Below are 22308 nucleotides of genomic sequence, written 5' to 3'. Positions count from 1 at the left end.
GGGCTTATATTGTACATAGGGGACTATGTTAAGGCACAAGACTTGTGTGTAATTTTGAGATATCACTGGATATTAATGTGGATGTCTGAACCGCGGCCAGCGCTGGGGTCACCCGAGCGTCTAAAAAATAGCTCCCAACCTCATCCAGAAAAGTGGGGCGATTTATTCTTCTCTTGTGATCCGTGTGAAATCCGTTTTTTTACTCGGTAGCGATTAATCATTGATAGTTTCTACTTCTTCTTACAGAGGTGTAATGTATCTGTAACAGTCGGATGTTCTACCGATGATCCGTTTGGCATCCGATTTTTTTTTCTTGCACTGTACACATATCGCAGCAGAATACAGCCGAGACAAAACCGCCGCAGATCTGCTCCGCCTCATTGGATAACATTGGTTTGAGCGCAATCGCTTTTTTATCGGATTGCACCGAGTGAGCCCTAAATATTACACTGGACCTAATGCCCCATGCACATTAGCACAGCTCCACACAATATATGATTTGTGCACCATGTGGCAGCACACGAGCCCTAAATCTGAGAGTGGCCAAAAGTTTGTAACTGGACTTTGGATCCAGGATTTGGGAGTTACCCATGCGCTCCACCCCGGGTTTCCCTGCAGCCCAGGGCCCAGGTGAGTGATTGGGGAAACTATGTGGTGAGGCAGAAGGACAGCACAGGCCTGCAAGATGGTGAGTTATACTTTTATGTTCACATTTATGTGTTAACCCCTTAATGCCTGCCAGTTCATTGCCTGTGTATATGGCGCCCAGTATTTTCCTGGTGGTGCACGATGGTGCAGAGGGTCCATAGGTAACGTGTTATGGATCTGCACTTTGTGGCTCTATAATATGGCATAAGAATGTGTCCTTAATGGGGTATTCACTATATGTGACATGTATATCTGACCGTGTGAGACCACCCTAGACCCTGCACCTATTTCGAGAAAAGCGCCTGATCTTCTGGAACCGGAAACGGTGAGGTTGCTGCAAAAGCCGCTTGTTCACACAGTGCTTTCATGTGCCTGCAACAAACGAGGCATATAATATAATCATTGTATGTCTATAGCGCCAACATATTCCGCAGCGCTTTACAATTCGGAGTGGACATATACAGATCTATCAGACATTACAGAGTTACCAGGAAAAGTGAGGGTCCCGCTCGTAAGCTGCAATCTGAGTATTATGGATTGTAATCCGCTAGTGTAGAAACAGCTCCCCATTTGTTTACTGGCAGCATCTGGTACTGCACCTTAGCCCCATTCAGAAACAGCGCCCCTCTTGTTTGTGGGTGGCATCTGGTATTGCACCTCAGCCCCATTCAGAAACAGCGCCCCTCTTGTTTGTGGGTGGCATCTAGTATTGCACCTCAGCCCTATTCAGAAACAGTGCCCCTCTTGTTTGTGGGTGGCATCTGGTACTGCACCTCAGCCCTATTCAGAAACCACACCCCTCTTGTTTGTGGGTGGCATCTGGTACTGCGCCTCAGTCCCATTCAGAAACAACGCCCCTCTTGTTTGTGGGTGGCATCCGGTACTGCAGGTAGAAATGGGCCCCAGTGGGTCTCCTGCAGTGACTGACAAGCTGTCTGGGTACATTCTCACCTTGCATTTCTGCTGTGTACCGTCTGCACCGTGGTACGGCAGCGGAATCTGCACACTCCTATAGATCACACTATATAAGTGCTGCAGGTAGGACGCACCGACACCCGCACAGGCTGCGGAATTCAGTACACAGCGATGGTCAACTTGTGCTGTGGATATTTCTTGCGGTGTGAGCATTTCTGGCGGTGTGAGCAGGAGATCGTCCGGTACTGTAATAATGTAGCGGACTTTACCAGATTGATAATCCTTTGCGTATTCTGTACTGGGAACAAACTGTAAGGCCACGGTCACACATTGAGTACTTGGTAAGTTATTTTTACTCCAGCATTTGTAGCCTAAACCAGGAGTGGGTGGAACATGCAGAAGAGGTGCCCGTGTTTCTATTATACTTTACCTCTGATTGTGCCACTCCTGGCTTTTGGCTACACATTTAACGTCCTTCAGCTCAATCTTGAGCCATGGTGACTTGATGGATGAATGCGCTGTAAGAAGATGGATCTTGTGCAGCCTGGATGGGTCGGCCGGGGGTCTCGTGCAGCCTGGATGGGTCGGCCGGGGGTCTCGGCCGGCCTGGATGGGTCGGCCGGGGGTCTCGGCCGGCCTGGATGGGTCGGCCGGGGGTCTCGGCCGGCCTGGATGGGTCGGCCGGGGGTCTCGGCCGGCCTGGATGGGTCGGCCGGGGGTCTCGGCCGGCCTGGATGGGTCGGCCGGGGGTCTCGGCCGGCCTGGATGGGTCGGCCGGGGGTCTCGGCCGGCCTGGATGGGTCGGCCGGGGGTCTCGGCCGGCCTGGATGGGTCGGCCGGGGGTCTCGGCCGGCCTGGATGGGTCGGCCGGGGGTCTCGGCCGGCCTGGATGGGTCGGCCGGGGGTCTGGGCCGGCCTGGATGGGTCGGCCGGGGGTCTGGGCCGGCCTGGATGGGTCGGCCGGGGGTCTGGGCCGGCCTGGATGGGTCGGCCGGGGGTCTGGGCCGGCCTGGATGGGTCGGCCGGGGGTCTGGGCCGGCCTGGATGGGTCGGCCGGGGGTCTGGGCCGGCCTGGATGGGTCGGCCGGGGGTCTGGGCCGGCCTGGATGGGTCGGCCGGGGGTCTGGGCCGGCCTGGATGGGTCGGCCGGGGGTCTGGGCCGGCCTGGATGGGTCGGCCGGGGGTCTGGGCCGGCCTGGATGGGTCGGCCGGGGGTCTGGGCCCGCCTGGATGGGTCGGCCGGGGGTCTGGGCCCGCCTGGATGGGTCGGCCGGGGGTCTTGTCTTTTCTTGATAGTATCAAGCCGTTGGGTTGCTGATCTTCCTCCTTTTCCTTTTCTTCTCCCAACCATTGGTCTCTTTATATGACGTTGTAGCTTGGTGACTCTTGCTTCGAGTGACATGTCTGGCTTGATCTGTTCCAATATTGATTTGTGTGTTCTTCTTGCCAGCCATGCTATTAATAACCTCCTTCTCTAGCACCACATTTCAAACACGTTGATTCTGCTTATGTCTAGTTCCTTTAGGCTTTGTGCACACAGTGAGGTTTTGTGATGTGTTTTTTGACAAATCTGCACCAAAATCTGCATGCCTATCCTGAAGCCAGCAAAGCCTGAGATTTCTGGAGTCTTGTGCGCACATTGTTTTTTTTTTTTTCCTTGCAGATTTGGTGCAGATTGTATTGCAGAACATAATCTGCAGCATGTCAATTGTTGGTGCATTTTTTCCTAGTGTGTTGTAGCCCTTCCACTCATTGATTTCCAATCCCCGGTAATGGCGCCTGCTGTGTCCACACTGCGGAAGGACGAGCTATCCGACGGGGAATAACATGAGATCCCACATGTGTAATAAAAGAATTTTAATAAATCAATGTAAAAATGTACAATGCGTTTCGCCCGTAAGACCTTCTTCAGGTACCAAACAAATATGTAACCTTATTATCCAGTATCGGCATGTACTCGGAAATATTTTATTGGAAAAAAATAGAAAAAAATTACTAAAGTAAAACTCCGAGCGTGCCCCCCCCCCCTCAAACAGAATCTGTAGTGTCCACAGTTATTGGCGTTGGTCTCCTCAGAAATACTGACTGCAATCAAGGAGCTGGGACTGGAGTACAAAGATGGCTACTGGTATGTGGTTATCGTGGAAAAGTGTTTGCGCTGTAGCCAGAAGGAGGCAGGGTCTTTCTCCTCGGGGTCTGCATAGTCTGGGAATGTCTCGGCTTCTGCTGGGTTTCTTTCATACCAAAGGGCAACTGCGATTTTCCGAGTAGAAATTGCTCCCATTTAGGAAGTTCTTGTTCAACAGATTCCCAATATTGACTCTGAAATATATATATAAAAAAGAAGTAATCATCCATTTTTTAGAATGTTAACAGTGACTTGGCCTTTAGAATAGGCTACACCGGCTGTGCTGTGCCGATCACGTCCACGTCAAAGGTGAGTGGTGCCAATGATGCTACGTCTACACGCATAGTATTTGTCTCATGATTTCGGCCAATTGTGCACACGTCCCAGGAAGAGTATGTAGACGTGATTGTCACCCTGATGTGGAGGCGAGGGGTGCCGGACAACCCCGTTATCATACACCTCCAATGTTATTTCTCATTGCTGACCTTTACTGTACAGGATTACAAAAAAAAAGGCTTCTGGTAGTGGCTGCAATATCTCCAAATCTGCCAGTTGCGTCCATCATCCTTCCAGTTGTGTAGCCCGAATATGCTTTATCAGCAATCCACTATATTGGAGATAACTGATTGGTGTGGATTCACCCATAGTCAGAACGTCAGGCCATAGTCATGTGGTCTATGAGGAGTGGGATGGAGCGCAGGTTACGGATGTGTCTTACTTTTATATCACAAGTGTGTGGCGCCAACATTGTCCTTTGACTGTTGAGCTCCCCCTACACAACAACAAACTCCCACCAGACTAAGGCCATGTGCCCACGGGAGATCGTACCTGCAGACTTTTCTGCAGGTATTTCCGCAGGTTCACGCAGCAACTCCCCGGAATCTGCAGCTATCCATTGCTGCGGTATATCTGCGTAGTTGTTGCGGTAAACCTGCGGAAACAGTGCGGATTTTGTGCGGAATTCCCGCCCTGTATCTCCATAGTGGAAAGGCAGGAATTCCGCAAATAATTCTACATGAATAATGGACGTGCAGTTACATGCAGCTGTGGGAAATCAGCAGCATTTTCCGCAGCCGCAAATACCACAGCATTGATACAGCACTCCCCAAATCCCATAGGGTAACATGGGGAGTGTCTGTACTTGCGTAAACCCGCGGATTTATCTGGAAAATCTAGAAAATCTGCGGGTTTTCCACTGCAAAATCCGAGTTTACTTTCTCCCGTGGGCACATGGCCTAATGGTTAAACCCTATCAAATAAAGACCGGAATACGGGGCATCTGAGATGACATTCCCAAATCTGTGTGTTACCATCCAAAAGAAATGGAAAGATTATCCACCTCCACTTCCTCCCCTGAGGTGTCCGCTTAATTACCGTATTTTCCGGATTGTAAGATTCAAAACTGAGGGTAAAATGGGGCTGCGTCTTACAATGCGGATATGGCTTACGGCATAGCGGTGGTGAAGCGGGGTCATAGGAGGCAGGGTCGACAATACTGAGGGTGTCGCTGCAGTGCCGTAGCGGGTGCACATTGAGCTGTCTGCGGGCTCTACTGAATCACCCGCATTTGACATGATGAACTTCAAGAAAATGGCTACGGAGGAGGTTCATGCGCAGACTGATGCGATGGACTTCATGAAAATGGCCTTGGAAACCTTTCTGCGCACGTGCCGCCTCCGCAGCCATTTTCTTGAAGTCAACCGCAGGCGATTCAATGGAGTCTATAGTCAGATCAGGCACCCACTGCCGCAGCGACACCCCATCCTGTGACCCTCCTGAGTCCTCCATTGCAGTGACATCCCCGCAGCACACCAGCAGATCAATGGCGCGCGCCGCCGCCACACCCTTGAGGCCGTAGTGTTGCTGACCATCCTGAGAGTCAATACCCCTCTTCTGAGCCTGGTTCCTGTGACTTTCCTGAGCCGCTCCACCACCGCCGCTATCCCCTGGTAAGCATTAGGAATAAGACACGCTAGGATTATGAAACTGACTCTCATTTTAACATTAAAAATATTTTTTTTTCTTATTTCCTCCTCTAAATTTGGGAGGCGTCTTTATAAACCAAAAAATACGGTACATGCATTTTTTTTTTTTCTAAGGCTCACACTTCGATTGTTTTGCATCAGTCGCCTTGAGGAATTACGGTATCCTGCAAAATATTTTGCAGGGATCCGTTTTTTCCCCATAGGCTTCTATTAGCGACGGATTGTGACTGATGGCCTTGCGTTGCCGAGACGGATCAGTCGTTTACTGACTGACAGGCGGGAGCAACGCTGAATGCAACGTTTTTTGGAGCGGCAAAAAAACACATTCCGCAGGATTCGCCATCTGTCACAAGCTATAATGTATGTCTATGGTGCTGGATTCCGTCATGCTCTACTGAGCATGCCCAGCATGTTTGGCACACCCATTGGGCTGTCCCAAACGAATGACGACGGATCCGTCAAAAAACGGACGCAAAATGGATGTGACAGATCAGTTTTTTCACAGGATTCCTGTGAACGGAATCCTGTGAAATAACACATCCGTTGCGTCAGTTGACATCTAAAATACGACGGAAGCAAAACAACGGAAGTGTGAACTTACCCTTAGGCCTCTTTCACACGTCCGTGAAAATCACACACGTTTTTCACGGGCGTGTCAAAGGTGCGTATTGCCATTCCGTAAGCAGTGTTTATGGCACACGTGTGTTCTCCGTGTGCTATCTGTGATAACACAGGGAGAACGGGAACTTTCTGCTCACCTGTCCCTGGCGTCGCTGTCTGTGGTGCTGATCTTCGGTCTCCGGTCCTGCCGACTCCCCGCTGCTGCTGGGTCCGGCCGCAGTGAAGTGAATATGCAATGAGCATAATGAGCGGTGGTCGGAAGCATGTGACAGCAGCGGCAGAGACAGCAGGGCTGGAGGAGGTGAGTAAAGTTGTTGTTTTTTTTTCTCTCGCAGACACGTGTTTTCTCCGGTGCGTGTCACACGGAACTGCGTTTCGTGTGGTCCGTTTGCGTTCCATGTGACGCCCGTAATGCCGGAGAAAACGAACCCATGTCTACATGTGGAACACACGGGCACACGTATGCTCCACACGTACACAGTCCATGGCAGAATACGCACGTGAGTGCCGACCCATTGATTTTAATGGGCCTACGTGTGCCCGTGTCTCCGGTACATGAGGAAACGGACCAAACGCGTACCGGAGACACGGATGTGTGAAAGAGGTCTTAGGCAGGTAGACTGTCTGAAGATTTCTTATCCATTGACTCTCAACAATGTACGGATATGTGTGTGCATATAACCTTAGAAAAACACTGACCTCGAGCTTCACGACAGAGCGGCTAGGGCTGGCTTGTGATCTTCTCCTTAAACTCTTCTCAGCTTCCCGAAAATCCTAAAATTGAAGATAATCTGTGTGTAAGGGTGGAAACACATCTATGCGAGTAAAATCGGTCCGACTGGGCTGAAAAAAACTCGGCTGATTTTAGTTCACGTTAGGTGCGAGTGCAACGCAAGTGCAATGCTATTTCTGAGATTTTACTAGCGTGTGTAATGCCTATTTTTTACTATGTCATCTGCCATTCAGCGCTGCTACATGGCCGCTGACAGCAGACACAGACAGCCATGTAGCAGAGCTGAATGGCAGATGACAGCAGACACAGACAGCCATGTAGCAGAGCTGAATGGCAGATGACAGCAGACACAGACAGAGCCGCACTGTCAGAATGAACTCGGGTGAACTTAACCCGATTTCATTGTCATGCTGCGGCTCTGTCTGTGCCGCGTCCTGATTAGCGGTCACCAGTGAAGGACTCACCGGTGACCGCTAATCCCCTGAGTGACTGAAGTTAGCAGCCCTCTCTCATACTCACCGATCCCCGGCGCTGCACGACATTCACACTGCTCCGGCGGCTTTTACTATTTTGAAAAAGCCGGCCGCTTATTAAACAATCTCGTATTCCCTGCTTTCCCCGCCCACAGGCGCCTATGATTGGTTGCAGTGAGACACGCCCCCACGCTGAGTGACAGGTGTCTCACTGCACCCAATCACAGCAGCCGGTGGGCGGGTCTATACTGTGCAGTGAAATAAATAAATAAATAATTTAAAAAAATGGCGTGCAGTCCCCCCCCCAATTTTAATACCAGCCAGATAAAGCCATACTGCTGAAGGCTGGTATTCTCAGGATGGGGAGCTCCACGTTATGGGGAGCCCCCCAGCCTAACAATATCAGCCAACAGCCGCCCAGAATTGCCGCATACATTATATGCGACAGTTCTGGGACTGTACCCGGCTCTTCCCGATTTACCCTGGTGCGTTGGCAAATCGGGGTAATAAGGAGTTATTGGCAGCCCATAGCTGCCAATAAGTCCTAGATTAATCATGTCAGGCGTCTATGAGACACCTTCCATGATTAATCTGTAAATTACAGTAAATAAACACACACACATGAAAAAATCCTTTATTAGAAATAAAAAACACAAACACATTCCCTCATTACCAATTTAATAAGCCCCAAAAAGCCCTCCATATCCGGCGTACTCCACGGTCCTCCAGCGTCGCTTCCAGCATGAAGGTGACAGGAGCTGCAGAAGACACCGCCGCTCCGGTCACCTCCAAGCAGCAACTGAGGTGAGTAGCGCGATCAGCTGAGGTGTCACTGAGGTTACCCGCTGTCACCGCTGGATCCTCCAACAGTGACAGCGGGTAACCTCAGTGACACCTCAGCTGATCGCGCTACTCACCTCAGTTGCTGCTTGGAGGTGACCGGAGCGGCGGTGTCTTCTGCAGCTCCTGTCACCTTCATGCTGGAAGCGACGCTGGAGGTCCGTGGAGTACGCCGGATATGGAGGGCTTTTTGGGGCTTATTAAATTGGTAATGAGGGAATGTGTTTGTTTTTTATTTCTAATAAAGGATTTTTTCATGTGTGTGTGTTTATTTACTGTAATTTACAGATTAATCATGGAAGGTGTCTCATAGACGCCTGACATGATTAATCTAGGACTTATTGGCAGCTATGGGCTGCCAATAACTCCTTATTACCCCGATTTGCCAACGCACCAGGGTAAATCGGGAAGAGCCGGGTACAGTCCCAGAACTGTCGCATATAATGTATGCGGCAATTCTGGGCGGCTGTTGGCTGATATTGTTAGGCTGGGGGGCTCCCCATAACGTGGAGCTCCCCATCCTGAGAATACCAGCCTTCAGCCGTATGGCTTTATCTGGCTGGTATTAAAATTGGGGGGGACCGCACGCCATTTTTTTAAATTATTTATTTATTTATTTCACTGCACAGTATAGACCCGCCCACCGGCTGCTGTGATTGGGTGCAGTGAGACACCTGTCACTCAGCGTGGGGGTGTGTCTCACTGCAACCAATCATAGGCGCCTGTGGGCGGGGAAAGCAGGGAATACGAGATTGTTTAATAAGCGGCCGGCTTTTTCAAAATAGTAAAAGCCGCCGGAGCAGTGAGAAAGCCGCGCCGGAGATCGGGGAACGGTGAGTATGAGAGAGGGGGGGAAACTGACCGACAGACTGTGAGAGAGGGACAGAGATAGTGACGGACCGACAGAGAGAGAATAGAGACCGAGAGGGAGAGACCGACTGACAGGGAATAGTGATTGACAGACATTGGGAGACTTCGCTCGTTTCCAGTGTTTTAGGAAACATGCGAGAAATGTATTTAGAAAATCGCATGTCACTAGGATGGTGTGAGTGCCGTCCCGTGACATCCGATTTTTTTTTTTTTTATACGCGCCCATAGACTTGAATTGGAGAAACTCGCAGTAGAAACTCGCAAAAAAGCAGCATGCTGCAATTTTTTTCTCGGTCCGATTTGGACTGAGAAAAAAATCGCAGATGAGAGCTGAATCATTCACTAACATGTGTCCGATTCCAATGCGAGATTTTCTCGCATTGCTCTACTGCGAGAAACTCGCAAGTGAGAAGCAGCCCTAAGGGAAAGGCTCAGTCCTGCCCTGTCCTGCCTCCATTCCTACGGAGGTAGAACAAGGAGGTAAGTGGGAGAAGCCTGTGACTACAGAATCAGACTACAAAGTTGGGTCATAGTCTGTAAACATGGAGACACGTAAATCTGCAAAGAAGCTGTGGACCCAAAACGGCAGATTATATTTAATGAGACTTGTCTTATTTGTGTGTATGATACTTATAATACATTTTTTATTTTAATGCTGTGAAAGAAACTTTCCTTAATGATAATTATAATCTGCCTGGATAAATATACAAAGTAATGAAAGAGGTAACTATTAAATCGAGATGCCCCCCCCCCCGTAGCCTTTCATAGCCCCATCTGATGTAGTCGTAGCCATCAGTGGCTCTTGGCTACGTCTATAGCTCCATTTCTGGGGGTTACACCGGCCCCAACAATGAAAGGTCAGACTAGCAATAACCCTTTAAGCCTGAAGTTTCTTCCGACATGGAGGCTTCGACAACACGTACACGCAGAAGTGCCCGATTCCGGCTGTGTGCGGCCTCCGACAAGTTGCTGGACACCTCCTGATGCTCGTCACCGATCGCCATCTCCTCCATAAGTTTAGTTTTCTCTTCCGTTCTGAAGAAAATAGAAGAGGATTAAAATTAGTTATTTTTAATAAGTTACTGGAGTGTAAGGATGCTTATTAGGCCGGTGTCACACCTGCGAGTGCCTCACGTGTATCTCACGTTGCATCACCCGGCATGGCCACACACACTCTCCGGACAGGAGCGTCTCAGCTACATAGAGATGCATGCAACCGAGGAGAGTGTGACACCGGCCTAAAAGAAACTCTCCAAACCACAGGAATCTGTCCTCGCCCCGAAGGTCTCCGATAAGAGTGATGATGCCCTGACCAGCAGTTAGCGGACACTGCAGTCGGTCCGTGGCCTCCATGGCTCTGCTCACTGGACATCGTGGACGTCACATCTGGTCCGGCGGACACCATCGGAACAGCAGCGTTGGAGCGTAGTACGGCTTGTTTCTTGATTTTCTAGGATTTCCTGACACAATCTTTAAAAAAAAAGTCAAAAACGCCTCTGAATTTGGGGTTGGGTGGGGTTACCCCTCCCCCCACTCAAAATAAGAGGACATGGTGCGTTGAGTCTTATAAACAATGATCAGGCATTGTACACAGGCAGCTTCCCTTTAATTCGCCATCTATTTATCCGGGTGTCAGTAGATTTAGGAGCAAAGTAACGACCGCGCCATTTATTGGATTCAGGAAAATCACAAGTTGTTTAGATCAGAGCTGTAATACACCGTGTGCAGAATTATTAGGCAAGTTGTATTTTAGAGGATATTTTTATTATTGATCAACAACTATGTTCTCAATCAGCCCAAAAGACTCATAAATATCAAAGCTTAATATTTTTGGCAGTTGGAGGGGTATTTTAGATTTGGCTATCTTAGGAGGATTTCTGTTTGTGCAGGTAACTATTACTGTGCAGAATTATTAGGCAACTTAATAAAAACCAAATCTATTCCCATCTTGCTTGTTTATTTTCACCAGGTAAACCAATATAACTGCACAAAATTTAGAAATAAACATTTCTGACATGCAAAAACAAAACCCCAAAAAATGAGTGCCCAATATCGCCCCCTTTCTTTCTGATGACACTCAGCAGCCGACCATCCATAGATTCTGTCATTGCTTGATCTGTTTACGATCCACATTGCGTGCAGCGGTCACCACAGCCTCCAGACACTGCTCCCAGAGGTGGACTGTTTTACCTCCCTGTAGATCTCACATTTTATGAGGGACCACAGGTTCTCTATAGGGTTCAGATCAGGTGAATAAGAGGGCCATTTCATTATTTTTTCATCTTTTAGACCTTTACTGGCCAGCCACGCTGTGGAGTAGTTGGATGCATGTGATGGAGCATTGTCCTGCATGAAAATCATGTTTTTCTTAAACGATACCGACCTCTTCCTGTACCACTGCTTGAAGAAGTTGTCTTCCAGAAACTGGCAGTAGGTCTGGGAGTTGAGCTTCACTCCATCATGGGATCAAAATACTCATTTGCCTAATAATTCTGCACACGGTGAATGAAATAAAACATTTATTGAATCAACAATTTTCCTCCTTTTTCAGTGACAGCACAATATTAACCCCACTTCTCCTCTCCAGCACTGAAGATCTGCCCACGTGGGACTGCAGCAGCTGCCATTATCTTTATTCTTTCTTGGTGGTTATGACTTTCACAACCCTATAAGGGGAGCGTAATCTCTTGCACACTGCATTTTAATACCTGGTAAGACCCTATTTGCGCTCTTTGGCCTCGGGTTTTGTAGTCTGCCCTCTTAACATGGTAGCATGCCTACAAGGGCGTGGTAACATGCTATTCAATGCAGCATCACCAGTGATGACACACGTACCTGTGTCTGCTGTCTCCGCTGTTCAGAAGTCCCGGCACTTTCGGTCATGCGCAGTATGAAGTCAGGTGTACGCGTCCCGGCACTTCTGGTCATGCGTAGTAAGAAGTCAGGCGTACACGTCCCAGCTTCAGAAAGGTCTAGTGCGCAGTATGAAGTCAGGGGTACGCGTCCCGGCTTCAGAGAGGTCTAGTGCGCAGTATGAAGTCAGGGGTACGCGTCCCGGCTTCAGAGAGGTCTAGTGCGCAGTATGAAGTCAGGGGTACGCGTCTCGGCTTCAGAGAGGTCTAGTGTGGAGTATGAAGTCAGGGGTACGCGTCCCGGCTTCAGAGAGGTCTAGTGTGCAGTATGAAGTCAGGTGTACGCGTCCTGGCACTTCCGGTCATGCGCAGTATGAAGTCAGGTGTATGCGTCCCGGCACTTCCGGTCATGCGCAGTATGAACTCAGGTGTACGCGTCCCAGCTTCAGAGAGGTCTAGTGCGCAGTATGAAGTCAGGTGTACGCATTCCGGCTTCAGAGAGGTCTAGCGCACATGACTGGAAGGTTCGGGAACGTCTGAACAGCAAACAGGTACGCACGTCACCACTGGTGATGCTGCATTAAGTAGAATGTTAGCACACCCCTGCAGGTGTGCGCTAACATACCAGGAGGGCAGACTAGTCAGGGGAAATAACACTCTTGTGACTAGTCCCTGAGCTCATTAGCATATCATAAAGAATCTTAAGAAATATGTTTTGTAAAGATCTCTTTATCTATGCTACTAGATACAGGGACAGTTAGGCAGGGATTAGCAATATGCAACCAGAGCTGCTCGTGGTACTGGTTGCATACTGGACCTGACGGGTTCCCTTTATTTATTTCTTCTTAATGTTAAGTAATGATATAAAATAATACTTATCACTTATTAATATTGAGCAGAATTAATTTCATCCTATTGGTTCGGCCTCCAGAACAGTCACGGTCTCATGGCGCCTTGGGAAAAATTAATTGCTCACCCCCTGTTCTAAAGGAAAGGTGTTTTTGTTTGTTTTTTTCTTGTTTGTTTAATGGTTAGGACTTATGACCATGAGATTGGGGTCTCATGACCCCTGTGTAAAGTGCTGACCCCTCTACCCGCTGTCATTCTAGTCTAGGGGGGACTAACTGTGAATGCAGGAGCGCTATTCTCGACCATCCACGTCAGCCCCCTATATGATAAATAGAGCGTTGGCACTCTTGTGAAGCCGCTGCGCCGTTACATCGGGGGACGCAGCCATTTCTTGAATTTGGATACTTGTGTCCAGGTTGGAGGGATAGAAGCCACTTTGGTTTTTTTTTTCACAGCACAATGTCTCTCCTGGCCTCCTGTGTGTGAGGGATCGTCTGGCGTCAGTCACTTCCACATCGGCAGTCCGTGTCGGCACAATCAGATGCCATCACTTGTAATAGTGAGCCCCACTTTCCACTTATGAGTTTCCCTTTCCAGCAGTTGTCGTTTCAGTTGAACGGTATGACATATAGATCAGGAGCAGAAGTGATGACGCCGATCGTCACCGCTCCGTAGTCAGCAGACTAGAAGTTTCCTCTTACGTTGCTATTTATGTACATAATTTGCCATCCGGCGCGCGCTATGTTCTCGCTTTACATCACTATGTGCCGGAGATGGCACCGTGTGGATGTGCTACTGAGACATGAACAGAAACAGATCTGATGCAGTCACAACATATGGTCCTAGTCGCATGTCACCCGCCGGGGGCGATGGTGTCGGGTGCGGCGCCACGTAACAATGCACTTACATGGCTGCGCGTAGCGTCTGCAGCTCGGCCTCTCTGGAGGAGAACAAAGTCATCTTATTCTCTTAGGGCTCCTGAAACAAAAGGAGGAAACAATCAGTGGAATAGAAGAGGTTAAATGCTTCCTTTAAAGGGGCTGTCAGGACCACTGTATTGATGATCGAACCTTTTTAGAATTGGTTATTAATGTCAAATTGATGGGGGTCTGCTCATTGACCACCTGTTAGTCATCTGATGCCGCATAGTGGCTGTTTTCGGGTATTGCAGCTCAGCTCTTAGTTACTTACTTCCATAGGAGCTGAGCTGCAGCCTATGCACAGCGTATGCAGCTGTGGCTTATGGAGTCCTTCTGATGGTCGGGGGATAAGCTGACAGCTATATGTGTGTGTGTGTGTGTGTGTGTGTGTGTGTGTGTGTGTGTGTGTGTGTGTGTGTGTGTGTGTGTGTGTGTGTGTGTGTATATATGCAGTTGTGCTCAAAAGTTTACACACCCCGGGAGATTTTTTGGCCTTTTTCAGAGAATATAAAAACAAAATCTTTTTTTACACTCATGGTTAGTGGTTGGGTGAAGCCATTTATTATCAAACTATTGTGTTTTCTCTTTTTAAATCATAATCACAACCAAAAACATCCAAATGACCCTGATGAAAAGTGCACACACCACAGTTCGTAATGCTGTGTATTTCCCCCTCTAACATCAATGTCAGATTGAAGTCTTTTGTGGTAGTTGTGGATGAAGCTCTTTAATTTCTCAGATGGTAAAGCTGCCCATTCTTCTTGGTCAGATGGTAAAGCTGCCCATTCTTCTTGGCAAAAAGCCTCCAGTTCCTGTAAATTCCTGGGCTTTCTTGCATGAACTGCACTTTGCTTGAGTTCTCCCCAGAGCGGCTCAATGATATTGAGGTCAGGAGACTGAGATGTCCACTCCAGAAACTTCACTTTGTTCTGCTGTAGCCAATAACAGGTCAACTTGTCCTTGTGTTTTGGATTGTTGTGTTGGAACATCCAAGTACGTCCCATGTCCATTAGATGCGCCAATCATGGTGCTTTGTCCCAGCTCATCCCGTTGCCCTGGTGCGGTGGAAAACTGGGTAATATATTGGGTTGATACCAGCTGTGTAATGTCACCTGGCATCAAGCCCTGGGGATACTGATGTCAGGCGTCTATCAGATACCAGACACCACTAACCCAGTCAGTAATAAAAAAATAGACGACAAACAAAAATCTTTATTTGAAAAACCACTCCCCAACACATTCCCTCTTTCACCAATTTATTGAAAAGAAGAAGGGAATTTTGTTTACTTACCGTAAATTCCTTTTCTTCTAGCTCCAATTGGGAGACCCAGACAATTGGGTGTATAGCTACTGCCTCCGGAGGCCACACAAAGTATTACACTTTAAAAAGTGTAACCCCTCCCCTCTGCCTATACACCCTCCCGTGCATCACGGGCCCATCAGTTTTGGTGCCAAAGCAGGAAGGAGGAAACTTAAAAATTGGTCTAAGGTAAAACTCAATCCGAAGGATGTTCGGAGAACTGAAACCATGAACCAAATAACAATTCAACATGAACAACATGTGTACACAAAAGAACAACAGCCCGAAGGGAACAGGGGCGGGTGCTGGGTCTCCCAATTGGAGCTAGAAGAAAAGGAATTTACGGTAAGTAAACAAAATTCCCTTCTTTGTCGCTCCATTGGGAGACCCAGACAATTGGGATGTCCAAAAGCAGTCCCTGGGTGGGTAAAAGAATACCTCGATAAAAAGAGCCGAAAAAAACGGCCCTCTCTTACAGGTGAGCAACCTCCTCCTGAAGGACTCGCCTACCTAGGCTGGCATCTGCCGCCGCATAGGCATGAGCCTGATAGTGTTTCGTGAAAGTGTGCAGACTCGCCCAGGTAGTGCTGACACACCTGCTGAGCCGTAGCCTGGTGACGCAATGCCCAGGATGCCCCTACGGCTCTGGTAGAATGGGCTTTCAGCCCTAAAGGACTCAGAAGCCCCGAAGACGGTAGACTTCAAGAATCCGTTCCTTGATCCACCGAGCCAAGGTTGACTTGGAAGCATGCGACCCCTTACGCTGGCTAGCGACAAGGACAAGGAGCGCATCAGAACGGCGCAGTGTGCGAAATGTAGAGCCGGAATGCTCTCACAAAATCTAAGAAGTGCAAATCCTTTTCACACTGGTGAACTGGATGAGCCAAAAGAAGGTAAGGAGATATCCTGATTGAGAAGAAAAAGGGGGATACCACCTTAAGAAGGAATTCCGGGACCGGACGCAGGGCCACCTCGTCCTGGCGTAACACCAGGGAGGGGGCTTTGCATGATAGCGCTGCTAGCTCCGACACTCTCCGAAGTGATGCGCCTGCCACTAGGAAGACCACCTTCTGCGAAAGGCGTGATAGAGAACTCCGAGGACACTAAGAGCCAGGCCACAATGGCCACGCAGTGAGGTTGAAGGCCGCAGAATTCAGATGGAAAATGGCCCTTGAGACAGCAAGTCTGGTCGTTCCGGGAGTGCCCACGGTCGACCCACCGTAAGGTGCCACAGATCCAGGTATCACGACCTCCTCGGCCAGTGTAGAGCAACGAGGATGGCGCGGCGGCAGTCGGACCCGATTTTGAATGACACTCTGGGCAGCAGTGCCAGAGGGGGAAATACATAAGGCAGTCGAAATTGCGACCAGTTCTGAACTGATGCGTCCGCCGCCAGCGCTCTGTGCTGGTGGTTGATGTACGCGACCGCGGTGGCGTCGTCCGACTGTATCCGGATCTGCCTGCCGTCCAGCCACCGCTGGAACGCCTGTAGGGCTAGCTACACTGCCCTTAATTCCAGAACATTGATCTGAAGGGAGGACTCTGTTGGAGTCCAGGTTCCCTGAGCCCTGTGGTGGAGGAAGACCGCTGTCCACCCTGACACTCTCGTCCGCCCAGGATGGGAGCAGGAAGGATTTTTCTTTCGACAAGAAGATAAGAAGCAACCACTGAAGAGAGGTTTTGGCTGCCAGAGAAAGAGAGACTTTCCTGTCTAGGGACGTCGACCTCCTGTCCCATTTGCGGAGAATGTGCAATTGGAGTGGACGCAGATGAATACTGCGCAAAGGGAACTGCCTCCATTGCTGCCACCATCTTCCCTAGGAAGCGCGTGGGGCGCCTCAAGGGGTGTGACTGAGCCCGAAGGAGAGAGTGCACCCCTGTCTGCAACGAACGCTGTTTGTCCAGCGGAAGCTTCACTATCTCTGAGAGAGAATGAAACTCCATCAAGAGATAAGTCAGTGATTGGGTCGGTGTCAATTTTAACTTTGGGAAATTGATGATCCAACCTAACCTCTGGAGAGTCTCCAGAGCAATGTTCGGACCGTGTTGACATGCCACCCGAGAGGGTGTCTTGACTTAGGAGATCGTCTAAGACAGGGATCACCGAGTGTCCCTGAGAGTGTAGGCCCGCCACCACTGATGCCATGACCTTGGTGAAGCCCCGTGGGGCTGTCGCCAGGCCGAAAGGCAGAGCCACAAGCTGAAAGTGTTCGTCCCGGATGGCGAAACACAAGGCGCGTTGATGCTCTGGTGCAATCGGAACATGGAGATAAGCATCCCTGATGTCGATTGATGCTAGGAAGTCTCCTTGGGATCGAGACGATGACAGAGCGGAGAGATTTCATCCGAAAAAGTCTGGTTCTCACGTGTCTGTTGAGCAGAATGAGGCCCAGAACTGAACGGAATGATCCGTCCTTTTTTGGTACCCTGAACAAGTTGGAGTAAAGCCGCGACCACGTTCTTGAAGCGGAACGGGGATCACAACTCCATCTGCCGTCAGAGTTTACCGGCTGAAAAAATGCACCGGTTCGCTCAGGGGGCAGAGATGTTTTGAAGAAACGAGTCGGATGACGAGAGCTGATCTCTATCCTGTAACCGTGAGACAGAATGTCTCTCGCCCATCGGTTTTGGACATGTGCCCACCAGGCGTCGCAAAAGCGGGAGAGCCTGCCACCGACCGAGGACGCGGTCTTGGTGAGGCCGAAGTCATGAGGAAGCCGCCTTGGAGGCGGTTCCTCCGGCGGTCTTTGTAAGACGTGACTTAGACCGCCATGCAGAAGAGTTCCTCTGGCCCTCCTCTGACCTGTTGGACATGGAGGAACGGAACTTGGCTGAGTACCGAAAGGACCGAAACCTCGATTGTATTTTTCGTTGCTGAGGTCTGTTTGGTTTGGACTGGGGTAAGGACGAGTCCTTTCCCTTGGACTGAGTAATAATTTCATCCAAAGAAAATGGCAAACCGGTTAAGAACTTCTTGGAAGCAGAGTTTGCCTTCCATTCACGTAGCCACATGGGCCTGCGGGCTGCCACCGAATTGGTGGATGCTACCGCTGTACGGCTCGCAGAGTCCAGGAACGGCGTTCATGGCGTAGGACGAAAAAACCTACGCTTGAGAAGCCAAGGACACAACCTGCGGGGCAAAGGTACGTGCGACCGCATTAATCTCAGCCAGAGAAGCTGAGATAGCTTGGGGTGCCCTCACGGCTGCGAAGGCCGGAGCAAAAGATGCGCCTATGGCTTCATAGATGGATCTCATCATAAGCTTTATTTGCCTGTCAGTGGCATCCATGAGAGATGAACCATCTGCCACTAATACTACGGATCTAGCCGCCAGTCTGGAGACTGGAGGATCCACCTTGTGACACTGAGCCCAACCCTTAACTACGTCAGGGGGGAAAAGGGTAACGTGTGTCATTAAGGCGCTTAGTAAAGCGCTTGTCCGGAAAGTTCTGTGCTTCTGGACAGCCTCTCTGGAGTTAGAGTGATCGAAAAACGCACTCCGTGTACGTTTGGGAAACCTAAACTGGTGTTTCTCCCGCTGTGAAGCCGACTCCTCCATAGGAGGAGATGGGGGAGAGAGGTCTAGCACCTGGTTGATGGACGCTATAAGGACATTTACTATGGCGTCCCCTTCAGGTGTATCCAGATTGAGAGCAACGTCAGGGTCAGAGCCCTGAGCTGCGACCTCCGCTTCATTCTCCTCAAGCTGAGACCCCGAACAGCGTGATGAAGTTGTGGAAGGCTCCCAGAGAGCCCGCTTAGCCTGTCTGAGGCCGCGGTCCGTGTCGGAGTTCTCACCGTGGGATCTGGGTGTTACCCCAGGAGCCCCTTGTTGTACCGACCCAGAGGGGCCTGGGAGCGATGAACTCACAGCGCCCTGGCCCTGTGTTACCGGTCTGGACTGCAAGCTTCCAGAATCTTAGCAGTCCCTCTGTCCATAGACTGGGCCATGGAATGTGAAAGCGACTCCGAGTTGCTCAGTCAAACGTGCAAACTCTGTCCCTGCCATCTGTGCAGTGAAAAACCGGTGGTACCACCTGAGCCGAGGGTCCCACCAGTGCCGGAGGCTCCGGCTGAGTGAGTGCCCCAGGGGCCAAGCATTGCACACAATGATAGGTGGAACCTGCCGGCAATATAGCCGCACAAAAGGTACAGGTTGCAAGAAAGCCTGTGCCTTGGCACCCTTACTGTTTGCGGACGACCTGCTGTTGTCACCTCTAGAGTAATCAGTGAGGGTATATAGCAAAAAGCAAATAGTGCTGCCGAACAGTGAAATCATATACCATATAAATATATATATATATATATATATATATATATATATATATATATATATATATATATATATATATATATATATATATATATATATATATATATATATATATATATATATATACACACTTCGGCACCCAAGGGGGGCCAGCACCTGCTTGGGAAACTGGTGCCCCACAGTGCTCAGTGAGGGGGGAGGAGGATAACAAGTATGCTCCAGCCCTCACTGCCGACTTCCAGTCGGCCGTCCCGCCGTTACCCCTGACTGGCAGGCCCGGGAACGGAGTATATGGTACTAGGCCGCAAGAGCCGGGGACTAAAATTAAAAACGCGGCCGGCAAACAGGCGCGGTCGGCGCGGTAGTCCCCGGTCTCACAAAGCACACAGCAACCGCTGCGGCGTTTGTAACCCAGGTGCTGCATGCAGCGTCCCAAGGGGGACACAGAGTACCTTATGGATGCAGGGCTCTGTCCCTGATGATGTCCAGTCTCCTGTCCGACAGAATCCCACAGGGGCTGCGGATGGAGCCCGGTCCCAGTGCATGGCGACCGGTTAGGAACCCCCCTCTCCCAGAGCTGCAGAGCACAATCTGAGATCCTCCACCGGCAGCATCATACTGAGACCCATATAACAATGGCTGCCGGCGTTCCGAGGGGAGGAGGGAGCCGTGGGCGGAACCACAAAAGTGCGGGAATCTTGCCCCATAGTGATCAGTGAGGGGGGGAGGAGGACAGCGAAGTGTGCTCCAGCCCTCACTGTCGGCGTCCTACTGACGCCGTCCCGCCCTTCCCCCTGACTGGCAGGGCCAGGGGCGGGAGTTTAATACACTAGGCCGCAAAAGCCGGGGACTAAAGTAAAAACCGCGGCCGGCCAACAGGCACGGTCGGCGCGGTAGTCCCGGTCAAAAAACCACACCGCAGTCGCTGCAGCGTCTGAAGGCCAAGGTGCTTCATGCACCGTCCCAAAGGGGACACAGAGTACCTGTAGATGCAGGGCCATGTCCCTGACGATACTCAGTCTCCTGTCCAGCAGATTCCCCCAGGGGCTGCGGAGGGAGGGGCAGGCTCCAGCCGGTGTACCCGCAATGTGTACCTCAACCTTAACAGCACCGCCGACTCAGTGGGGTGAGAAGGGAGCATGCCGGGGGCCCTGTTAGGGGCCCTCTTTTCTTCCATCCGATATAATCAGCAGCTGCTGCTGACTAAAATGTGGAGCATTGTGTGAATGTCAGCCTCCTTCAACACAAAGCATAAAACTGATGGGCCCGTGATGCACGGGAGGGTGTATAGGCAGAGGGGAGGGGTTACACTTTTTAAAGTGTAATACTTTGTGTGGCCTCCGGAGGCAGTAGCTATACACCCAATTGTCTGGGTCTCCCAATGGAGCGACAAAGAAAAAACAAATCCGGTCCGGCGTAATCCAATAAATGGGTCCCACGATGATCAATACTCACTGTCCCAGTCAATGAAGAACAGAACGTTCCCCATTGGCTGGGAGAGCAATGCAGTGACCTGAGCTAACATCATGAGGTCAGCCAAGGTCACTGCAGGGCATGACCAGTGCTGGCTTGAGGAGGTTAGTGAGGTACATTACCTGCGGTGATGGAATCCGCTGCACTCCTGACGTCAGCGCTGGTCACTGAGTTCTATGGCCGCCGCGTTCTCAGATCACCTCTCGCGAGCGGCCCGTGACGTCACCGCTACTCAGTCTCGGGCCGCCTACGAGAGGTGATGTGAGAATGCGGCTGTCAGTGACGACCGCTGACGTCAGGAGGGCAGGAGTTCATCACCGCAGGTAATGAACTCTACTAACCTCCTGACGGCAGCGCTCATAATCCCCGCGGCTGCTCACATTGCAGTGCAGGCATATGGGGACACACTGCAGTGCGGGCAGCTGCTGACATTGCAGTGTGAGCAGCCACGGGGCTGGCGCGGGAGCGGGAGACAGACTGCACGGGCACCCGACGGAGGTGCTTCCGTGCGGCTTCCGGGGATTTTGAGGGCCCATTGACTTGTATTGAGTTACAGTCCGTTATTACGGAACAGAATAGGATATGTTCCTTAATAATGGAACGGACATACGGCATCCGATGTGTTTTTTTTTGTAGGATCGAATGCACACGGAAGTGCTACCGTGTACCATCCGATCCGACACAAAAGACATTGAAGAGATGGTCCTGTCCGAAAAAACAGGAACTGACCAGGACAGACGGAACGGTCATATGAATGAGCCCTTAGGTCGTTGTGGAATTTGCTGCAGATTTTAAAGGGACAGTTCCATCTATTGTTAAAAAGGGCTGTCCCCTTGCAGAAAAGGCTTTTCTATAAGTTCTGCTAGCGGGGGTCTAGGGGAGCTGGTCAGAAGAGGGGGTAGGGGGAGCTGGTCAGAAGAGGGGGTAGGGGGAGCTGGTCAGAAGAGGGGGTAGGGGGAGCTGGTCAGAAGAGGGGGTAGGGGGAGCTGGTCAGAAGAGGGGGTAGGGGGAGCTGGTCAGAAGAGGGGGGTAGGGGGAGCTGGTCAGAAGAGGAGGTAGGGGGAGCTGGTCAGAAGAGGGGGTAGGGGGAGCTGGTCAGAAGAGGGGGTAGGGGGAGCTGGTCAGAAGAGGGGGGTAGGGGGAGCTGGTCAGAAGAGGGGGTAGGGGGAGCTGGTCAGAAGAGGGGGTAGGGGGAGCTGGTCAGAAGAGGAGGTAGGGGGAGCTGGTCAGAAGAGGGGGTAGGGGGAGCTGGTCAGAAGAGGAGGTAGGGGGAGCTGGTCAGAAGAGGGGGTAGGGGGAGCTGGTCAGAAGAGGAGGTAGGGGGAGCTGGTCAGAAGAGGAGGTAGGGGGAGCTGGTCAGAAGAGGGGGTAGGGGGAGCTGGTCAGAAGAGGGGGTAGGGGGAGCTGGTCAGAAGAGGGGGTAGGGGG

The 22308-nt window shown here is 50.7% G+C and overlaps 1 protein-coding gene across 4 annotated transcripts in view; it reads right to left on the bottom strand.

Annotated features, from left to right (window-relative positions):
- Positions 1-3446: 3446 nt before the first annotated feature.
- CEP15 (centrosomal protein 15) overlaps positions 3447-22308 on the bottom strand; it is a 20004-nt gene continuing 1142 nt past the window's right edge. For 2 of the 4 annotated variants that reach the window (XM_075320678.1, XM_075320679.1), the window contains exons 2-5: positions 13822-13892; positions 10137-10248; positions 6997-7071; positions 3447-3885 (exon numbers count right to left, since the gene is read on the bottom strand). In XM_075320678.1, coding sequence (XP_075176793.1) covers positions 3700-3885; positions 6997-7071; positions 10137-10248; positions 13822-13874 — 426 coding nt within the window. In that variant the 5' untranslated portion in view covers positions 13875-13892 and the 3' untranslated portion in view covers positions 3447-3699. Of the gene's footprint in view, positions 3886-6996; positions 7072-10136; positions 10249-10332; positions 10483-10526; positions 10684-13821; positions 13893-22308 lie in introns of those variants that run through there. The other 2 variants (XM_075320680.1, XM_075320681.1) reach the window with 2 other exon arrangements.

Source organism: Anomaloglossus baeobatrachus, chromosome 8 (assembly GCF_048569485.1).
Source record: "Anomaloglossus baeobatrachus isolate aAnoBae1 chromosome 8, aAnoBae1.hap1, whole genome shotgun sequence".
Taxonomy (NCBI): Eukaryota; Metazoa; Chordata; class Amphibia; order Anura; family Aromobatidae; genus Anomaloglossus; species Anomaloglossus baeobatrachus.
Note: the sequence above shows the minus strand (reverse complement) of the source record. Positions and strands in the feature narration are given on the sequence as shown.